Below are 22,940 nucleotides of genomic sequence, written 5' to 3'. Positions count from 1 at the left end.
TGGCTCTGGTTTAGCACATTTTCTAGTTTATTTTAAATTTATTTATTTGTTTTTTATTTTTATTTTTGACAGAGACAGAGAGAGAGAGAGAGAGAGAGACAGATAGGAACAGACAAGACAGGAAGGAAGAGAGATGAGAAGCATCAATTCTTTGTTGAAGGACCTTAGTTCATTGATTGTTTTTCATATGTGCCTTGACTGGGGGGCTACAGCCGAGTGAGTGACTCCTTGCTCAAGCCAACAATCGTGGGCTTCAAGCCAGTGACCTTGGGCTTCAAGCCAGCAACCTTTGGGCTCAAGCCAGCGACCTTTGGGCTCAAGCCAGCGACCATGGGGTTTGTTTATGATCCCACGCTCAAGCCAGCCACCCTGCAGTCAAGCCAGTGACCTCGGGGTTTTAAACCTGGGTCCTCCACATTCCAGTCTGACATTCTATCCACTGAGCCACAGCCTGGTCAGGCTAGTTATATTCATATACATATATAAGATCTACTGGAAAGTTCTGTCCATTTTTGGAATAAAACAAAATACAAATTTTTCTTACTGTCAATAAACTTTATTAAATAATATAATTGCCATTATTATTAATGATTTCTTGCCAGTGTGAGGGCAATTTGTATATCCCATTTTTGAAAAATGTTTTATCTTTTGATGCGAAAAATTGAACCAGTGCTTTTTGATATCTTCTTCATTTTTGAATTTTTTGCCCTTCAAAAAATTTTGTAAGGACAAAAACAAGTGATAGTCGGAGGCTAAGTCCGGAGAATATGGTGGATGCGACAGACATGCTTCTGTAGCATTTATTCCTTGTTGAAATTCGTAAAAATTACAGTGGCGTAAATGAACTTTATCAGTAGCCATGGGTACACTATCGCTTCACACATAAGACTAACGTGAATCAACTTTGTTTTAGTTAATTTGCTATGTCAGTATGTATACATTAAGTGATAAAAATAGAGAGGCACACATGCGCCAAATAAACATGTGCTTACGTGTCGAAACTTGTTGTGATAGAAACGGACAGAACTTTCTGGTAGACGTTATATATATAAATGTCCTTGCTCTGCAACATAAATGGTGATCATTACATGTGATAAGGATTTAGTGGGAAACGGCAAACGTTTACATAAAATACTGCAGAGAAGTCCTGTAATACTTTGCCCAGTTTTACCCATGGTAGCTCCTTATAAAACTATATTATTAGCAAGAAATTGCATTGATAACAATCCACCTACCTTTTTCAGATTGCACCAATATTACATGCATTTATGTGTCTGTGTATATCATAATCTGTCCAGTTCTATCACACGTGTAGATTTGTATAGGCACACCACTATCAGTACACAAGAGCATATCTGTCCCACAGGGTTCCTCCTGCTGTCTTGTCATAGTCACAACCACCTCTTTGCCCTGTCCTGACCCCTGACAACTATGATCTGTTCTCCAGCTCTACAGTCTGTCATTTCAAGAATGTTGTGTAACTGGAATCATATACTGTGTGTGATAGGCTCTCCTCACTCAGCCTTGAGATCAGTATCAGTAGTTAAAGATATAGAAACTTTAAGAATTCATTGTAGCCAGACCAGGTGGTGGTGCAGTGGATAGAGTGTCGGACTGGGATGCAGAGGACCCAGGTTCGAGACCCCAAGGTTGCCAGCTTGAGCGTGGGCTCATCTGGTTTGAGCAAAAGCTCACCAGCTTGGACCCAAGGTCGCTGGCTCGAGCAAGGGGTTACTCGGTCTGCTGAAGGCCCTCAGTCAAGGCACATATGAGAAAGCAATCAATGAACAACTAAGGTGTGTAACACACAATGAAGAACTAATGATTGATGCTTCTCATCTCTCTGTTCCTGTCTGTCTGTCCCTGTCTATCTCTCTCTCTGTCTCTGAAAAAAAAAAAAAAAAGAATTCATTGTAAAAACACAATAAATCTAAAGTGTCTTTTTTATAGCAAAAATATAACAATAACAAAATAACACTGAAGCTAAAAATGTTTCTATTTACTCAGGAAAAAGCATGTTACAATTTAGTAGTCTATAGAATTTAGTAGCCAAGTTTGAAGGGAAAATAAAATGAGTTTAAGAAAAAGGAGTAATTCATATTTTAAAGGTCCATGAATAATTTCAGTTTTATGTTGATGACTTAAGCTTGTTTCAGTAGAACTATTAGTTTGACTACAAATAAAATTCTCGAAGATTTCTCATAAAAATTAATAACTCTCTTAGGTATTATGGTTTAGAGGGATAGCCTTTTAATTTCAGGGACTTGTTTTAGAAAGTAACCAGAAATAAACAAAAGGGTGTTATTCATACACAAACTGTGCAGCAGGGGTTTTTTTTTCCTGAAGTTTGCAATCCATAAAAATCACTTTGGTGGGAAAAGGGGAGGCATTAATGAAGCATCTGAACTGTCTTTCCTGGTTCTAAAATGTACTAAAAACGGGCACTTCTGAAGTAGCATTTCAATTCCTTCTCTCCCTTGGAACAGTAGAAGCTTAGCAATTAAATGAGTCATGAAAATAACATATCAGCTATACTGTTAGGTATGACTGTGATTGGTTAATGGCTTATTTATTTTTGAGGTGGGAACATTTACTTAAAATTGTATCTAAACTGTAACCAACAGAACGGAACATCTGTGTTTGCTCTCTTTATCCTTGTTGAGGAGTGAACTGATCTAGGTAAGTGAATTCTTACAACATTAGGAATCGAAATAACTGAAACTGTAATGAAATCACAATTTCCTGACTTTTCAAACAGAATATAGTCCTTTCTTGGTGACTTTTGCTTATCATTCTGAATAGTGGTGGCTCTCCTGGCCTCCAATGGTGGCATTTTTAGGCTCTGTGGAAGTTCATAGACGAGTTCGGCCCTCTCCAGGTCACCTGGGCTGCTAGTCTTTGCTGAGTTCTTGGGTTTCTTTTTCCTAAACTCTGTTTTGTCTCCACTATCTATTGGCATTTCTTAGTTTAGTCAGAATTCTGTCTCTAGAAATGCTATGCTTTTATTTCTGCTGCATCTAGTTTGCTTTGTCTGGGAAACCAGATTAAACTGATTAGGATTGGGACTATCAGTGAAATTAAAGTTTAGATAAGTATTTTAGCAAACAGATCCTCAGGTAGAGGAAATATTGGTATATTTGACAGTTGATGTAAAATTGTGCTTTGTTTTCTCTTTTGGCCTAACTTCTTGAGCCCAGTGTGCTCCTAGTTGCCACGTTCAGTGGATATTTTTTAGGGTGTATCTTACTGATCTCTCTTGTATTTGTTACTTCTTCCTTCTTTAGTCTATTTTACTACCTCTGAGGTCATTTTTTCTTAGTGAGGTTGCTGCAACAGCTGCCTCTTGTTCCTTGATCAGTTTCCTCTTGGGAACACAGCCCTGCCCTCTGTTTGTAATAATCTGGACAGTGCAGCTGCACTCCCACTGCTGCCTGTACTGAAGCCTTTAACTTGTAATGTCCAGGGTCCCGTCTGTGCTTCAGTTGCCAGCATTAACTTACACGTATTGCTTGAGGCGTTCCTAAGGAGACAAAGAGATGGAGCCTGACTTTAGATGATTGAAAGCCCTAGATATCCAGATATGATTTTTTTTTCTGTCCTTGCTATTTCATTGGCACTTAACTATAGACTGACTTTGGAAATTTAGCAGAATTCCAAATGGTTTTGGAAAGTAAATGATATGGCAAAGCAAGCTAACAGTACCTCAAAAGAATTCATTTCTGGTATGAGGTGGAGCGTGTTCTCCTAGGTCCACTGATCCTTGAATTTTCTAGCCTTTGATACATGGAGCCTCTTTAATATTAGAATTGGTTTTGTCTTTTGCACTTGATAGATTTAATAGATATATGAGGTTGAGTTTTTCTTTAAAAATATTTACTTTAGCCTGACCAGGTAGTGGCACAGTAGATAGAGCATCGGACTAGGATGTGGAGGACCCAGGTTTGAAACCCCGACATCACTGGCTAGAGCGCAGGCTTATCTGGTTTGAGCAAGGCTCACCAGCTTGAGCCCAAGGTCACTGGCTTGAGTAAGGGGTCACATGGTCTGCTGTAGCCCCCTGGTCAAGGCACATATGAGAAAGCAATCAATGAACAACTAAGGTGCTACAATGAAGAATGGATGCTTCTCATCTCTCTCTCTTCCTGTCTGTCCCTATCTGTCCCTCTCTCTGTCTCTGTCACACACACAAAAACATTTTCCTTTAAATTCAGACATAACTTTTAATCTTAATTCTTATCAGGCACTTATTTTAACATTTAGTATTTGCTTTTAACCTAGGTGCAATAAATAATTAGATGTTATTATTAAGATAGAAAAAAATAACATTTTTTTCAGAACAGTGATAGTTTTCTGGATATAATTATTTAATAGTTTAACTCTGATTTCAATAGTAATAAATCATCATTCAACTATATGACAATAAATTCTTTTTCAGCTGAATATGTGTATCTAAAATGCAGACTCAGCTTAGCAGAAATCTTTGGACTTCCTTGCCCTATCCTCTAAAATTGGATCATGAAGGTGTTGGGAAAATATTGCTTCTGGATGTTGCTTCTGTTGCTTCATTCGATAGCAAATGCTGCGGAACATGAAGAGGTAGCAAAACATGCCATCAAGTTACACCGAGGCAAAGGGGTAGCGATCACACAGAGGAAGCAGTGGGTCCTAGATAGCTGCAGGAAGCTCTCTGGGCTTCTTCGCCAGAAGACTGTGGTTCTTAACAAACTGAAAAATGCAATCAGAGCAGTGGAAAAAGACGCTAGCCTGTCGGATGAAGAGAAGCTATTTCAAGTGCACACATTTGAAATTTTCCAAAAAGAGCTGAACGAAAGTGAGAATTCAGTCTTCCAGGCTATCTGTGGACTCCAAAGAGCCCTGCAGGGAGATTACAAGGATGTGGTGAACATGAAGGAGAGCAGCAGGCAACGCCTGGAGGCCTTGAGAGAGGCCGCCATCAAGGTTAGTCACCTCGCACTCACTGACAGAGAGAGCCGTTCACACTTGGAGCTAGGGAAATGGGGATGGGAAGAAACTTTGCTTGGGGTGATGGGTGCACACAGTGTGCAGATTATGTTTTACAGAGTTGTATGTTTGAAACCTGTATGGTTTTGCAGTTAAAGTCACCCCAATAAATTAAATTTTAAAAAAATAATTAGTGTAAAAAAAGAAAGCAGAGGGAAAGGGAAAGTGCAGATGTGCTGATGCTTCAGCAGGTGTGCTCTGTCGGGGGCATCTGTTCGTAACAGACAGAGAAAACCTCTCATGTTTAGGACAGTCTCTTCCTTTTGTATAATATCTTAGCATAGCTACTTTTTTATTTCTTCTATAAGGGAGCGTTCTCTAATGCTTTTATGTATTGTGAAATACCTGGATTATTAAAATAATTTTGAAGTTATCCCAATAAGATGATATGGAAATAAATATATTTGTAACTGCAATTAACATTTGGAGTTTCTAACAAGAATTCCTTTCTGTGTGAAGATTGATTTTCTTCAACATCTATCTACTGAAAACAAAAAAAGAAAAATTAAAATTTGTTTTAAACAAATACATTGGCCCTGGCCGGTTGGCACAGTGGTAGAGCGTCGGCCTGGCGTGCAGGGGACCCGGGTTCAATTCCCGGCCAGGGCACATAGGAGAAGCGCCCATTTGCTTCTCCACCCCCACCCCCTCCTTCCTCTCTGTCTCTCTCTTCCCCTCCTGCAGCCAAGGCTCCATTGGAGCAAAGATGGCCCGGGCGCTGGGGATGGCTCCTTGGCCTCTGCCCCAGGCGCTAGAGTGGCTCTGATCGCAGCAGAGTGACGCCCGGAGGGGCAGAGCATCGCCCCCTGGTGGGCAGAGCATCGCCCCTGGTGGGTGTGCCGGGTGGATCCCAGTCGGGCGCATGCGGGAGTCTGTCTGTCTCTCCCCGTTTCCAGCTTCAGAAAAATACAAAAAAATATATATATATATATAAATGTATACATTTGAATTAAGGATTTTGATGAAGTAAATTTTTCAAATGAGAAGAAACTTACTGTATCAGAAGTTAAATTACTTATGTAATTTTTTAAGCCTTCATTTAAGTCAGAGGTCGGGAACCTTTTTAGCTGAGAGAACCATGAATGCCACATATTTTAAAATGTAATTCCGTGAGAGCCATACAAGGACTCGTGTACATTACGCATTATCCAATAAAAATTTGATGTTGTCCCGGAGGACAGCTGTGATTGGCTCCAGCCACCCGCAACCATGAACATGAGTGGTAGGAAATGAATGGATTGTAATACATGAGGATGTTTTATATTTTTAATGTTATTATTATTTTTATTAAAGATTTGTCTGCGAGCCAGATGCAGACATCAAAAGAGCCACATCTGGTTCGTGAGCCATAGGTTCCTACCCCCTGATTTAAGGGATATGTTAGGTTCCAGGCACTTTAAACATATAAAATATAATTTCCTCTTTGTAGAAAGGCTATGGTGTTATTACATAGCTTACCAGAGATGATTCAAGCTCATTAAACTTCCTTTACCAAAGTAATGGCATAGCAATGTTCCAGTTAGTGATGGGCTGAATAGTGATGGTGGTCCTTGACTCCCCCTCGTTGTCTAGAGCTAGAGTTACACATTCATGAGCAGGAGTATTTGATAGAGAGAGGGTGCTGGTTGGTGTGGTTGGGCAAAGTACCTGTGTGGAAATGATATTCTGGTTTATTTTCTAGTAAACTCCACTCTTTATTTCTGACAAATTAATAGGAAGAGACAGAATATGTGGAACTTCTGGCAGCAGAAAAACATCAAGTTGAAGCCCTTAAAAATATGCAACATCAAAACAAAAGTTTATCCATGCTTGATGAAATTCTTGAAGATGTAAGAAAGGCAGCTGATCGGTTAGAGGAGGAAATAGAAGAACATGCTTTTGATGACAACAAATCAGTAAGTAGCATTCCAGAACAAATTCTTCTTCACCTGGTGAGACTGAGCTGCTTACTGAAAGGATATATTGTTGAATTGTATGCATGCATATTTTTAGTGTAGATTGAAAACAAAGACAATACTAAAACACTTCTGTGTCATAAAAATAATTTGGTTCGGTCTGGCAGAAGCACATGAGTTGTACTTTCTTTTTTTCTCGTTTCTGCCAGTCCCCACCAGAGGCTCATCTTTGTTTTCCATTCTGCCCTCAGGAGAATTAGGACTCTGGTTTCAACAGGCTTGACCTGGACAGTTGGGTTTCAATGATGATTGGCCAGGGGAGCAATAAGCTCCTTATGGGAAATGACTTTTATACCTGAAGCAGGATTTCTGACTGCTCGCTCTTGTTACATGTTCAGGATTCTTTGGGGGGAAAAATGAGGTTAGTGCTGAAAATTGTGAGTCTTGGAATGCACTCAGAAATGGGTTAGGTAATAAGAGCAAATCAGAAAAATCAGATACGAAAGAAGGAGAATGAAAATTGAGTGAAAGAAACGGGATGTTTTTAAAAGTTACCAAGTAAGGGATAGAGGAGAACTTGTAGTATTCTAAGGGCTATAAATTTTTGAAAGAAGATGCCCTTGGAAAGTAAAATACCTGTTCCCTGTGTTCACTGCTCCCGAACACTTCTGTACTCCTAGGGCATCAGAGTGTCCCCGCCACCAAACAGCTCTCCGGTTCCCTGTGCCCTAGCAGGGCGTCCTACAATCCAGTGCAGTTCTGACTGTCCCTGGGGCTAGCGCAGACCCTACTGGTAAGGGCTCCGTCTGAGACGGTCCTCTCGGTGTAAGACACCAATCCCAAGTCCCAGGTTGTCGCCTTGGAAGGTCCTACAATCCCCCTCCTTGGGGCTCTATAATTTTCTAGAGCAGCTCACAGAACTCAGGAGAGCAGTTTACTAACTAGATTTCCAGTTGAAGGATACAGCTCAGGAGGAACCAGATAGAAGGAACGACGGGCAGGTGTGAGGAAAGGGTGCAGAGCTGCAGTGTCCTCTGTGAACCCGTACCTGAGGGACTTCCCTGGCATCTTCCTTATGCAGGCTTGTGATGAGCTCAGTCTCCATCCCGCTCCCCTTCCTGGAGGTCTGAGTGGGGATGAAAGGTCAGCCCTTTCACAATGCTTCGTTCCTCAGATGACCAGGCCGGTCCTGTGGTTATCTAAGGGCTCCCCAAATATCACCTCACAGATATAAACTCAAGTGAGGCTGCTGAGGGCTTGTTATTAATAACAAAATACTTACTTTACCTCTGTTATTCTGTAGCTACTTCAGGATCCAAGGACAAAATGTTAAATATAACAAAAGATGTTCTCATCGCTCATTATCATTTAGGAAATTACATGGGTTTTGGGAGCTGTGAGCCAGGAAAGGTGATGAAGACCAAATATCAATATATTTCTGGTTACACATCACAATATCACACCCTGAATTAGGTACAGTGGGTATTTAAAAGTAATAGAAATCCCCCTTTTTTTTTTTTTTTTTTTTTACAGAGACAGAGAGAAATAGAGAGGGATAGATAGAGACAGCAGACAGGAACGGAAAGAGATGAGAAGCATCAATCATTAGTTTTTCATTGTGACACCTTAGTTGTTCATTGCTGTCTCATATGTGCCTTGACCGTGGGCCTTTAGCAGACCGAGTAACCCCTTGCTCGAGCCAGCGACCTTGGGTCCAAGCTGGTGAGCTTTGCTCAAACCAGATGAGCCCACACTCAAGCTGGCGACCTTGGGGTCTCGAACCTGGGTCCTCCGCGTCCCAGTCTGATGCTTTATCCACTGAGCCACTGCCTGGTCAGGCTAGAAGTAATAGAAATCTTAAAATCACTTTTTTAATTGAAAATTTTTTTCAGTCATGCTAACAAACACTTATTGATCTTTCCTTACACTTGACAGAATAATAAAACATTTCTATCATTCACCTATATAGAATTTATTCTCTAAAATTAACCTTGAAAACATTTGATTGGTTTTAATTACATAATATTGGTTATTCTTACAGGTCAAAGGGGTCAATTTTGAGGCGGTTTTGAGGGTGGAGGAAGAAGAGGCCAATTCCAAGCAAAATCTCACAAAACGGGAAGTGGAGGATGACTTAGGTCTTAGCATGCTGATTGACTCCCAGAACAACCAGTATATTCTGACCAAGCCCAGAGACGCAACAATCCCACGTGCAGACCACCACTTCATAAAGGTAGTCTGTCTGTCTGCTTGCTGTCCTCTCAGAGTCGTGCGCTGGGCCGGTTCCCACGGACTCCCCTTCCCGCCTCCGGGGTGCCTGGCAAGCAGGACTGGGCTTTATGCATCACCCTTTCTCCCAGCAGAGATTCTGCTAGAATTCCCCACCTTTTCTGTGATTTAAAACATTTTCTCTTAATTTTTAATTTTCCTCCCATAAGAATATAGCATTTTAATGTTTAAAATAAAAATTAATTTTGCTTTTGAGAGTTTGGAAGACTTTTTGGTTTATGTGGAAAGATTAAAGCCTCAGCTATCCAAAAACTATTTTCACTAACGTAAGAACATTCTTATGAGGCAGAGATATTTTGGCTAAGTTATCACATATGGCTTTCTTTAGACTCTGGGAGGGACAGTGGGAGACGTGTCTCCCCCGGCGGTGACTGGCATCCCGGATGGAGTGAGACAGAGGTCTGTGAACACTAAGGAAACCATTCTAGTAAGAGGACGTAGAATTATGTAAACACTTGAGGTTGATGGTGTTATGGTTCAGGATCACTGTTTGGATTTGGACAGACGTGAGGAATAAATAGGAGTGACAGAGTTCAGCCTGCGCAGGAAAGGCTGGCAGATTCTAGAGAAATCGTCAGGTCTCTAACGTTCCTGACACTGGAATTTATACAGGAAGAGAAACCCAGGCAGATAACCCTCTCTTAGAGGTGCTGCCAACACAGGCAGACTGAGAGGAAGATAAAGGATCCCCAAGGGCTGCTGTGAGGGGTTGATTTCTATATCAATAGGCTTGACTCAATAGATAAACCTCAGCAGATATATTACTGTTTTCCTTGCTATGGCTAGAATGGCACCTGGGAGGAACTGAATCTACAAAATGAACACATCAGTGCCCTCTGAACGGGCCAGGTCTCCATTCTAAGTTACTCCTTGGGAAATATTTTGGGACTATATGTGTGTCCTGCTCCTTGTCAAACTTTCACAAGTACTTTTAGCACCCATTGATGATTATTGCCTGAATCAATTATGCCTGTGATGGTTATATTGACTTTGTGTGGTAGAAAAACTAATGAAGATAAGTAATTAAACTAGGACATCAGCTCTGAAGATTTCCCAGACTAGAAGACTAAATGGAATCATAGTCAGAATCTTAGAATACAATTATAAAGCTTCAGCAAAACAGACAAAATTTGCTATAATTGTTAGACCATTAGCAGCTAACCTCACCTACTCACGGAATACATTCTAAGTGTTTTCACCTTCTCCGTAGACTCAATACTAGTAAAAATTCCCTCAGTTTCATCGTCTGTTCGTTGTTCACATTCAATGAAATTAGGCTGCTCTCCCATCCTGCATTCTCTATCAACTAGCCCTTTCTTGCCAACTGTTATCTGAAATATTTTATATTTCTTGTTTATTCTTATATTAGGACATTGTCACCATAGGAATGTTGTCTTTACCCTGTGGCTGGCTATGCACAACAATAGGATTGCCTACAATGTTTGGTTATATTATCTGTGGTGTACTTCTGGGACCTTCAGGACTAAACAGTATTAAGGTAAGAACAAAGTTTAACTGCTTTACTATCTGTTTAACAGAATACAAAAGAAACATTCATGAAGACTAAATGTTTTGAACTTGAATTAATGAAGATAACAGTTTTTTATAAACCATGTTAAAAAAGATACCCCTAAAATTTCATAGGACATCTGAACAATAAGAAAGTCATTTTGTTCATAAATGAATTGATGACTTGGGTAGCAAAAATAGCTGATCATATCTTTAAATTATAAATGTTTTAAAGATTCTATTTCTAGCAATCAGATGGACTAGATTATTTAGAGACTGAAAGCAACTAAAAATGCTGGATTAAATGTATTTTTAAAAAAATCTTAATATGTAGAAAAACTGATGAAGTAGTGAGGAATTATCCAGCCTTAACATAGGGCATGTGAGAGACCGGGGCAGCGGGCACTGAGGCTGCTTTTGCTGGAAGCTGTGTGCCCGACAAACTGAGGTGAGCTTCATCTTGAGTTGAGCACTTTTTGACAGTAAGGAAGGGTTCCCAGCATTTTGGGGGCTTTAGAATTTCTCATTTAAATACACATAATTTGCCCTGGCCAATTGGCTCAGTGGTAGAGGGCCGGCCTGGTGTACAGGAGTCCCGGGTTCGATTCCCAGCCAGGGCACACAGGAGAAGCGCCCATCTGCTTCTCCACCCCTCCCCCTCTCCTTCCTCTCTGTCTCTCTCTTCCTCTTCCGCAGCCAAGGCTCCACTGGAGCAAAGATGGCCCGGGCGCTGAGGATGGCTCCATGGCCTGTGCCTCAGGCACTAGAATGGCTCTGGTTGCAACAGAGCAATGCCCCAGATGGGCAGAGCATCGCCCCCTGGTGGGCATGCCAGGTGGATCCCGGTCGGGCGCATGTGGGAGTCTGTCTGACTGCCTCCCCATTTCCAGCTTCGGAAAAATACCAAAAATAAATAAATAAATAAATAAAATTAATTAAAAAATAAAATAAATACACATAATTTGAACAGAACAGAAAGAGAATGCCAAGAATAGCTGTCATGAGCACACACTGCAGGAACAATACAGGATGATGGAAAATAAACAACAGAATTTGCAAGCCTCGCTGACGCCTCCCAGTTGGACAGAATGGGAGTAAGCAAACAGGGAAAGCTGTGGAATGCTCCACTTGCAGCCTCATTTCCTAACTGCTGATTAACACACCTATCCCAGGTCAGAAGGACCTCTGTGATTTCCCCAGCCTGGAAAACAGCAGATGAGGGTGTGAGGAAATCATCACACCAAACTAACAGACTATCTTAACAGCAGGTCAGATTAGCCAGGGAGAGTTGTGCTCCAGGTTAAAAGCCCGGAACCTTAGTGAGGGGTAGAATAGCTAGCCAGTGTGCCCTCGTGACTGAGCTCATTTTAGCAGGGTGGTCTCTAGGAACATTTTTTCTTTCTTTTTTTTTTTCCCTAGCAAAGGAGAAAGAGAGAGGGACAGACAAGGACAGACAGACAGAAAAGAAGAGAGATGAGAAGCATCAACTTGTCATTGCAGCACTTTAGTTGTTGCTTTCTCGTATGTGCCTTGACGGGGGGGGGGGGCAGCTCCAGCTGAGCCAATGACCCCTTGTTCAAGCCAGCGACCTTGAGCTCAAGCTAGCGACCATGGGGCATGTCTATGATCCCATGCTCAAGCCGTCAACCTCAGGGTTTTGAACCTGGGTCCTCAGATCCCAGGTCGATTTCTATTCACTGTGCCACCACTTGCGAACATTTTTTTGTTTTGTTTTGTTTTAATTTTTCCACTGATTTGAGAAAGAGAGAAAGAAGCACCAACTCGCTGCTCTACTAAGATCCATTTAGTTGTGGGCTCATGGATTGCTTCTACTGTGTGCCGTGACTGGGGATCAAACCCAAGACCTCAGTGTCCTGGGATGATACTTTATCTACTGAGCCACCTGGCCAGGGCAAGAATAGTTTTAATTTAACTTTTTGGATAGGTAATGTTCACATGATTGAGAACAATAAAAAACTGTAAGTGAAAAATCTCTTCCTTTCCTGTTCCATTCCTTTCTTTCCAGAGTATTTTCAAGTAATAGCAAATACAGATGTTTTCTCATTTTTTAAAAAACAGAAAATAGAGATCATGAGCAAAGAATTAAGGATAATAGATACAACTGGATTCTATAAATATTGTAGTTCTTAATAAATCAGGTGTACCATGGAAAAATGATTAATTATAGTAGACCAAGATAAAAATGCAAGAACACACTGGCCAAAAATGGAAAGTGGGTAATGGAGGGAGTGTAATTGTACCAAAAATATTGATCTTTTCTCAGGAGGAAGTTGATAGGCTTTCATTTATTAAGTTGAAAGGTATAGGTTTAAGTATATTACTTTGAAGTCATAGGTTACAGCCTGATTTTTAAAAGGGAAGAAAATTAAGAGCAGTAAGGAAGCATAAAAACCAGAAGATGTAAAATAAAAGTAAGAACAAGTATCTGTTAAAACAATAAATGTTAAGTGGAATTAACTTTCCTATTCAAAGACCCAAGTTTGCAATGATACGGGGGTTGCGGGTACAGTAAAGATTAAGTAGAAATAAAGCAGCTAGGAAAGGGTAAGAGTGAAAGGACGAAAGATGCCAGTAAAAAGGGGGCAGGATCTATAACGTCACAGCTGACAAACTAATTGTCCTGGGTCAGGGCAGCACACAGATACATGACAGCCTGTTATTTTATTTTCAGATGTTCAGGGAGTATTTAAAAAAAATTGAGCCTGACCAGGCGGTGGCACAGTGGATAGAGTGTCAGACTGGGATGTGGAGGACCCAGGTTTGAGACCCCGAGGTCGCCAGCTTGAGCGTGGGCTCATCTGGTTTGAGCAAAGCTCACCAGCTTGGACCCAAGGTCACTGGCTCGAGCAAGGGGTTACTCGGTCTGCTAAAGGCCCACGGTCAAGGCCCATATGGGAAAGCAATCAATGAACAACTAAGGTGTTGCAACGAAAAACTAATGATTGATGCTTCTCATCTCTCTCCGTTCCTGTCTTTCTGTTCCTATCTATCCCTCTCTCTGACTCTCTCTCTGTCTCTGTAAAAAAATAAAAAACAAAAAAAAATTGAACAGTTAGCGGCCACAATGAAAACCTCAAATGTAAATAATATAAATAGTACCAAATATAATAGTATAAGAAAGATTCTCTACTATAGTGTAATAATATTAAAAGTAAATAGGAAATGAAGTACCGAAGCAAATATGGAACATAAGAACACTGTATATCAAAAGTTGTGGGATGTGACTAAATGCACTCAGGAGAAAATTCACACACTTAATCATGCTCAAACCCAAATGAGAGTGAACCACTCTAAATGAGTTCATCATTAGACTAAGGTTTAATGCCTCCCCAACCCCTAAAGAAAACTAAAGAAAGGAACTAATGCAGATAACAGAGTGGCAATTAATGAACCTGGAAACAGGTAAATTCATGAGCCAGTTCTTAGAAAATAAAATAGAACTATCCTTCCAGCTAATCAAGAAAAAAGGGGGGGGGGGGGGGGAGAAAAGAAAAAAGGGAAAAAAAGCACTATAATCAGGAAGTCCAGTTTATCTCAGATATAGAAGAAATTTTAAAAATTAGTTTTCTTTTTTAACTGTGCTTTTTGGTGGGTGGGTGGGATAGTCCCACTGAGTGTGTTAGTACGAGATTTTTCTGTTAAGTACACTTAATATGTTAAACATATAGTTTTAAATTTTTTTTCTTTTTCAGTCTATTGTACAAGTGGAGACATTAGGCGAATTTGGTGTGTTCTTTACTCTTTTTCTTGTTGGCTTAGAATTCTCCCCAGAAAAGCTAAGAAAGGTAAGTACTTATCAATCTGTGTTATTGCCCCCAATTTAACATAGTACACTTTTGGTTTATTTAGTTTTAACATTTGTTCATGACTCGTCTACCAATATTTTTAGACTAGATTATGATTTTTTAATTTAATATTACTTTTGGCACATAAATCTTAAAAGATTAAAAATGTTAAAGAAAGAAAATTCAATGAATAAATGGAATTAGCTTTTATGTGGCTAATTCAAGAAAAGGTGTGAGAAGTAATAGGCTTGCCCTTTATTGTATGGGTCTCTCTAAGAAAGTCCAAAATGGTTGGTTGAATATTCAATGTGTTACCCTAGAAAAAATGGACTAATTCTAATTCTTAAATAAATGACCAATTTTTATTTTATTGTTCTGCCACTGTTAAATGAAAATATTTTTAAGATTAATAATAGTTGGGACCCACATGTATGAATAGATATTAAAATACTGGCATCAATAATTGCCTTCTAAATTTGTTTGCTTTTAGAATTGTTACTTTGAATGCTGAAGTGTTTCAGAATGGAATGAAGTTAAACTGAAACAAACACATCACAGAAGAGCAAAATAGCTGACTAACAAGCTGGTGGGGAGGATAGGGAAGTAAAAGGAACACTACTGGTTACAAAAAAATATAAATTAAAACCAGATACTATTTGCCTACCAGTATTAACTAGAATACTAATATTAGGTGAGCAAAGGGTTTTTTAATGACATGAGAGGTAATAAAATATGCTTCTTTTTTTTTTTTAGTAAAAGCATTTATCTTATTTTTCAGGGTTTTTTTTTGTGTGTGTGTGTGTGGCAGAGACAGAGAGAGTCAGAGAGAGGGACAGACAGACAGGAAGGGAGAGATGAGAAACATTAACTTTTTGTTGCGGCTCCTTAGTTGTTCATTGATTGATTTCTCATATGTGCCTTGATGGGGGTGGGGGTGGCTACAGTAGACCAAGTGACCCCTTGCTCGAGCCAGCGACCTTGGGCTCAAGCTGATAAGCCTTGCTCAAACCAGATGAGCCTGAGCTCAAGCTGGAGGCCTGGTTCCTCCACATCCCAGTCCGACGCTTTATCCACTGCACCACCGCCTGGTCAGGCAGTTTTATTTTTTTAATAATTCTCTAACTTTTCAATAAAAGTTGACATACAATATTATGTTAGTTTCAGGCGTACAACCCAGTGATTAGACATTATATAACTTACTAAGTGATCATCCTAAGAAGTCTTGTAGCCATCTGACACCATAAGTAGTTATTAGAATATTATTGACTATATTCCCTATGCTGTACTTTATATCCCCATGACTATTCTGTAAGAACCAACTTATACATCGTAAATCCCTTCACCTCTTACCTGTTCCTTAACCCCCCTCCTGTCTGGCACGCGTTAAAATGTTCTCTATACCTGTGAGTCTGTTTTTGTTCTGCTTCTTTATTTATTTTGGGGGTTTTTTTAGATTCACTTGTTGATAGATATGTATTTATTGCCATTTTATTGTTTATATATATATTTTTTTCTTCTCGAAGAAGACATTTTAACATTTCATGTAATACTGGCTTGGTGATGATGAATTCCTTTTGCTTTTTCTTGTCTAGGAAGCTCTTTATCAGTTCTTTAATTCTAAATGATAGCTTTGCTGGGTAGAGCAATCTTGGTTGTTGTTACTTGCTTTTCATCACTGAATATTTCTTGCCACTCCCTTCTGGCCTGCAAAGTTTCTGTTGAGAAATAACCTGATAGTTAGTTACCTACACCCTTGTGTAGGTAAAAAAAAAAAGGCTCAGTTGCTTAGTAACAGATGGGTAGAGCATTGCCCAGTAGTGGGCTGCCAGGTTGATTCAGGTGCGGAGCATGCTGGAGTCTGTCTCTCTGCCTCCCCTCCCCTCACTAAAAAAACAACAACATTTACTCAGAAATATAACTAAGCATTTATTAAAATATTGAGCTTGATGGGTATCGTTGGGATTAGAAATTTTGTATGTGATAATTCTGAAGATTTATACAGAGCATCAAAAACTTATAATCATGCCTAAAAGACAGCATTCAGAAAATAGAAGTTGGATGTCAACTCAACGCCCTTGTAGGTAACTTAACTGCTTTTCTCTTGCTGCTTTTAAAAAAATTTTTATTGATGGATTTTAGAGAGAGAGGAAGAAAGAGAGTGAGAGAGAGACAGGAACATCGATCTGTTCCTGTATGTGCCCTGACCAGGGATCGAACTGGCAACCTCTGCTTTGGGATGATGCTCCAACCAACTAAGCTATTCGGCCAGGGCATCTCTTGCTGTTTTTAAGATTTTCCTCTTTGTCTTAATCTTTTGCATTTTAATTATACTGTGTCTTGATGTGGCCCACTTTGGGTTCATCTTGTTTGGGACTCTGCACTTCCTGGACCTGTATGTCTATTTCTTCCCCAGTTTAGGGAAGTTTTCTGTCATTATTCTTTCAAATTTGTCTTCAGTTTTTTGCTCTCTGTCTTCTCCCAGCACCCCTGTAATGTGAATGGTGGTACATTCGAGGTTGTCCTAGAGGCTTCTTACAGTATCTTCATTTGGGGGGGGGATTCATTTTTCTTTTTGTTGTTCTGATTACGTGTTTTTTGATTCCTTATATTCCAAAGTGCTGACTTGATTCTCGGTTTCATCTACTCTGCTGTTGATTCCCTGTAATATTCTTCATTTCAATTAGCGTATCCTTGAGCAGTAGCTTTCCTGTACTGCCCAGTGGCACAGCCCCCCCAGTCACCTGAGATAGGCACTCAGTGCACCCTGTGTGGGCTGTGTGCACCGTCCTATTGTAGTTGAGCCTTGACTGCTGTTGGTATCACTGGGAGGGACTGACCCCCAGGCTCACGGGCAGCGAGGACTGGCTGTGACTCCAGTGGAGGAGCTGCTGTTCAGGAGCCAACCTGCAGAGCAGGACTTACTTCCGTGGGGCTCTGGTGCCCACTGAGTCTTCCCCTGGAGTGTGTTGCTTGTGGAGATGGCAGGGTTGTAACCCAGAGTGGTCTGAAGCTGTCCACTGGGTGCACTGGCTTTGGGTCCTTCCCGGAGGTGCAGGGTCAGCCACTGCTCGTGTCCTGCCTAGGTTCACCTGGCACAAGCTACAGAGCAATGTGCCGATGGCTGCTACTTGTGCTGGGCTTGGAGGTGCCCAGGAGAGGCCAAGCTGAGAACCCAATGGCTGGCTGCCACTAATGCCAGGCCTCGGCCTACTTATCAAGAGGTACAGGGTGTGCACAGGCCAGATGCTGTTTGTTTGAGAGATTTTAGGAAAGCCCAAAGCATGAGGCAAGAGAAGCCATTTGTATGGGAAAGCCATTGGAAATGGCTTGGGTGGGCCCTCAAGTTGGGTGGGGCAGGGTCTCAGGGAATCACTAGGACCAGGCAAATAGTGTGAGCCAAGTTAATGGAAACTCAGGTATGGCACCCACCCGCTGGCGTTGTGGTTGGGTGTCTCGGAAAAGGGGTTGTGACTCTGACAGTACTTGACTGGAAGGAAAAAAATATGCATTCTTGAACCAGATAAATGTAAGTTACAACCAGTAGACCTTTTGGGGGAGCAATCTAGCAGTTTAAGAGCCATAACCTGTTTATGTCCTTTAACCTAATAGTTCTACTCTTGGTCTCTGCAAAGGAAAGAATCAAATATGTTTTTTTTAAAAAAATTAATGCACAGAAGGTTTTCAGCTTCTCGTAGTATTTTTATGAAAGATTAGAACAACCTGAGTATCTAAAGATTAAACTATGGTATAACAACTTGATGGACTGTTATGTAGTCATTAAATATATAAGAACATATAGTAACAAAAATATTAAAATGCTAAACTTTAAAAGAAAAAAAAGTGAGTATATAAGATGACGAGGTTAATCCAGAAGGAGTCCATGCATAGGAAAAAGCAACAGGAAATAGTGTGCCAAGTAACCAGGAGTGGCTATTGTTTCCTTCTCCAAGTTTTCCAAATTTTCTGTAATAACTAATATATGCTTTTTATAATAAGGAAGAATAAACTTTTCATTTGAAGTCTTATGTTTGCTTTCAGGGGGTAGCTGCTATAATATCGCTGACCTCTTTTCCATTCGTTCATCCTGTTATTCTTTGACCTTGTTTTCTTTGGCCTCATTCTTTGCTGTTGAAAGCTCCATTTGTTCATCTATTGATTATTCTCATTTCCTTTAAATACTTTTCAACATATGCCTTTTCATAAAGCATTCTGAATTACTTTAGCATTTTCTCCCAGTATTTCTGTATCTTTTTACTGGCTTCTGGCATGATAACTTCCATATGTTAATTTCTGAATCCAAACTCAAAAGAAAATTGGCCGCTTTCCTGGGACCGAAAGGAAAGTGGCCGCATTTGCCGTGTTAATTCTATTGAGATGTGTTGGGTGGGGCAGAAGAAACCGGCTTGGGTGATGACAACCTCCACGGTCTCCAGGGGCCTAGAGCCCGAGCAGGAAATTCATCTTGGTGTGGCTCTGTGGAAGACAGGGCCTGGTTCGTAGCTTAGCGTTGGCTCATCTGAGTTTTCACGTGTGTTTAGAGAAGATCGCAGCAAACAGCATCGGTTGCCTTGTGATTCAGAGCAGAGGGCGGCAAGGGCTGCACCATGGGCGCTGGTGGTTCAGTGGGAGAGCACAGAGGGGCAGAGTTCTGGTTCTCCATTGACTAGCATCGCCATCTCCAGTGCCTCACATCTGGACCTCAGTGTCCTCCTCTATACAGCGAGGGATTTAGAAAATGAAACTTTCTTTCAGCTCTCAGTTTTTGTAATTTATACTTTCCTCCACTGTACTACTCCATGTTAAACAGAAAAATAATGATATACAACATAATGTTGGCATAATTTTTAATATGAAAGCTGTATACAGGGCTGGCTTTAGCTCAGTGTTCCTTTGAGTCAAGTTCACTTGATGAAAGCTGTATACCTTTATTAGCGTGCACTGGATGGTGCAGCCTTGAGAGGGCTCAGAAAGGAGGGAGTTGCGTTGTGTGAGTGAGCTTAGTCAGTGTGATGCTGTCTGATAAGTGTAAAGGGCACATATCCTGTGACTTTGGGCAGTGTCCTTTATGTTCTGAGTGGAGGGAGCTGGGGCCAGTATTGCCCTTTCAGCTCTGATGTCCGTCCTCACTTAGCAGTCCCTGAGCACCAGGAGCCCTGACTGCTGCCCCCGTGTGGCAGCCCGGAAACTTGACAGGCACCGAGAAGGTGTGCTGTCCCTTTCTAGGCCCTCGGCTCAGATCGCAGATTGATATCTTCCTAATCAACTACATTATTACTCAACACAGTTCTTTTTATTTCTCAGGTATAAGTAACTGGCCAAACTATAGAGCACTTGGAGTGACTAGTGTAATCTTTCTCAGTTACAGCACTCCTGCTGTATGGGTTGGTTACCCAGGTGTTTCTGTCCTGGTAGAAAATTATTTGATAAGTTTTTTGAAATATTAGTAATTGCCAGAAGGCCTCTCTTAGGTCTTCTGTGAAATCTCCTAAAGGTCTGACTAGAAACTATTCAAAACAGTGAAGTCTAAAAACTACTTCTTCCTTGATGCTGAGGAAAGTGTGGTCTTTCTGTTCTGCCCTCCAGTGCCATGGACTGTTTTAAGTCATTTATTTGTAAGTCATCACTTAAACTGTCCTAGTAGTTTTATATCATACTAGTTCATCAGTTTTTGTCTCTAAATGCATTATAAAATAATTTGAGGCAAGAGTTGTATTTTCTTTTATTCCTTATTTGTTCTCTTAACAAACACTTGCTGAGTATGACATTCCCGACATTCTGGTAGCTTCTGAGTATGAGGCAGTGTATACAATCAACATGGTCCCTGCCCTTCTGGAACTTATATTTGGTCAAAAGGATGTATGGAAGTCCTAGGAAAATAAAGAGAAAAACAGAACTCAAGAGGGTATGTGAGGCTATATATGTGCAGCTGGGTGTGTGGTCATTGGCTGAGGGAACTCTCTAGTCAGTGCTTCTTAGACTCTGATGTTTGAGGAATTGCCTGGTGCTCCTGCTGGACTGGAGTTACTGATGTGGGCAGTCTGAGGGCCTAGATTGATTAATTGATTTCTCTCTCTCTCTTTTCTTTTATTACTTTCTTTTTTGTTTGTGTTTTTTTGTTTTACTGTGAGGAGGGCAGATAAGGAGACATACTCCCTCATGTGCCGCAACTGGGATCCACCTGGCAACCCTCGTCTGGGGCCAATGCTTGAATCAACCGAGCTATTCTTAGCACTTGAGGCCTATGCTTGGACCAACCAAGCCACTGGCTGTGGGAGAGGAAGAGAGAGAAGGGGGACGGGGAGGGGAAGAGGTGCCAGTGGTTGCTGTTGTGTTCTCTGTGTCATGTGTTCTCTGACTGGGGATTGAATCTGGGGCATCGCACACCAGGCCGACACTCTTATCTACTGAGCCAGCTGGCTAGGGCCTGGCCTGTATTTCTATGAGGGCAGATGATGCAGAAGCTCTGGTCCAGGGTCCAACATTGAACAGGAAGTTTATAAAGGATGGTCCTTGGTGTCTTTTCTGTCATCCCCTCCATACCTTGCTTCTCAGGCTAAATGGTTTCTAGTTCTCCAGACCAAGATGTAGCAAGACACAAGAAAGTAAAGGCACGGTTTGTTCTGGTAATGACCTCAGAAATCATTTAGTCTCACCTTTCTTTACAGATGTGAAAACTAAAGAAGAAAAATTGTTACCTATCCTAGGTGTGCAATCAGTAGTGACAGGTTCAAGGCTGGACTCCTGGTGTCCCTTGTGGGCAGGAATACTCTAACTGCGGGCTAACACTACTTACAGAAGGGACTGCCTAATACAGGTGGAATCCTAAAATCCAACATGCCTAGTTTCCTTAGTTGCTGCAGCTGGCCGTGTGAGTCTGCTCTGGCCCTTCATCGTTCCTTGGCTCTAATATAATAGGAAGAGGAAGAATGATTAGTAAGAGATTTTCTTTTTTTTTTTTTTAATTTTAATTTTTTTTTAAAAATATTTTATTTATTGATTTTTAGAGAGAAGGGAGAGAGAGAGAGAAGGAGGAGGAGCAGGAAGCATCAACTCCCATATGTGCCTTGACCAGGCAAGCCCAGGGTTTCAAACCGGCAATCTCAGTGTTCCAGGTCGATGCTTTATCCCATTGCGCCACCATAGGTCAGGCCCGAGATTTTCTTTATGATAACATCACTGCCAAATATAGAAAGTTGAGAACATGAAATTTGAAGTTTTGAGGAGCAGCCATTGGGGGCTAACCTTTGCCCTTGTGGAAAGAAAGAACGGGACTAGGGTGGCCAGAATCACATGGCAGAAGACAGCTTTGGCTCTGCACTGAGGGCTGAGCACTCAGTTCCATTACTTCTTTTGGTCTCCTGCCAGTTGGGACTTTATGGGATTGGGAGGCTCCTGTAATTCAAAGGTTCCATGGTAGGCCAGCAGGCTGGCAGCTGGTCATGGCTGTGGAGAGGGCCACGGTGTGCCTCTGCCTGTTTGGCCACAGGAGAATATTAATACCCAGTCTTAGGAAGAGCCTCCCAGCTGTCCTAATTCCCCCTCAAAAAGTCATTGGTTTTGCAAGAAGTATTGTTTTCACCAAGAACCAGAGCAGCCGAGGGAAAAGCTCATACCCTCTAGCACCCAAAGGTGAGTAGATATGTTGAGTCACAGACGAGGCTGGCCAGCTGGGGGGACCTCTGAACATTGCCTTTGACTCCACTGTCCCAGAGCTGTGCTGAGCCATGCGTCTCCTGCCCCATTCTTCTGGGCCCCCATGAGCTCTTTCAATAGAGGGCCTGGATGAGGGAATCGGTTTTGATTGGGAAGGTACAGTGAGTAGAAGAAAATGAACAAGTGCTTTAACATAGAATAGGATAAGTTTTGGGTTATTTCTTTTGTTAATATATAATATTCATATTTGTATCAATATCAGATAGTTTTTATTATGTTGTTTCTTCAACTAGATTGTAGACTCCAAAGGGTTAAGATCAAACCTGATTACTTTAACGTTCTACATCATGTTTAGTATAGTGCTAAGTGCATACCAAGGTGTCTAATCAATATTTGTTTGATTATCAAGCCATACTGCCTGGGTTTATGTCCTGACATTTGACTTCCATGGCACTCTGGCCAAGTTATCTAACCTCTGTGATCTTCAGTGTTTTCACCTAGAATGGGGGAGACGGTGATATCTACCTCCGAGATATGTTCTGAGGATTAAATTACATGCACACAGATACGTATATACACAGAGAAATACATATGTGTCTAGTACTTATACCAACATCTAGAACTTGGTAAGCTTTTTGTTAGTGTTTACTGTTTCTATTATGTTAAGATTGTGACTTTGGATATATGCTGATATGTCCATTGCAGATTTTCTTCCTGAATATACACACTATATTGTGTAGTGTATTCTTAAAAGATTCAGGCCTGC

General features: G+C 41.0%; 1 protein-coding gene across 2 annotated transcripts in view; it reads left to right on the top strand.

Moving 5' to 3' along the window:
• TMCO3 (transmembrane and coiled-coil domains 3) overlaps positions 1-22,940 on the top strand; it is a 65,965-nt gene that overhangs the window by 4,364 nt on the left and 38,661 nt on the right. For both annotated transcript variants that reach the window (XM_066235883.1, XM_066235881.1), the window contains exons 3-7: positions 4,436-4,959; positions 6,738-6,917; positions 8,959-9,150; positions 10,576-10,704; positions 14,429-14,521. In XM_066235883.1, coding sequence (XP_066091980.1) covers positions 4,516-4,959; positions 6,738-6,917; positions 8,959-9,150; positions 10,576-10,704; positions 14,429-14,521 — 1,038 coding nt within the window. In that variant the 5' untranslated portion in view covers positions 4,436-4,515. The remainder of the gene's footprint in view (positions 1-4,435; positions 4,960-6,737; positions 6,918-8,958; positions 9,151-10,575; positions 10,705-14,428; positions 14,522-22,940) is intronic.

This window comes from Saccopteryx bilineata, chromosome 6, assembly GCF_036850765.1.
Source record: "Saccopteryx bilineata isolate mSacBil1 chromosome 6, mSacBil1_pri_phased_curated, whole genome shotgun sequence".
In the NCBI taxonomy this organism is placed as follows: domain Eukaryota; kingdom Metazoa; phylum Chordata; class Mammalia; order Chiroptera; family Emballonuridae; genus Saccopteryx; species Saccopteryx bilineata.
This window is presented reverse-complemented; position numbering and strand designations above follow the sequence as displayed.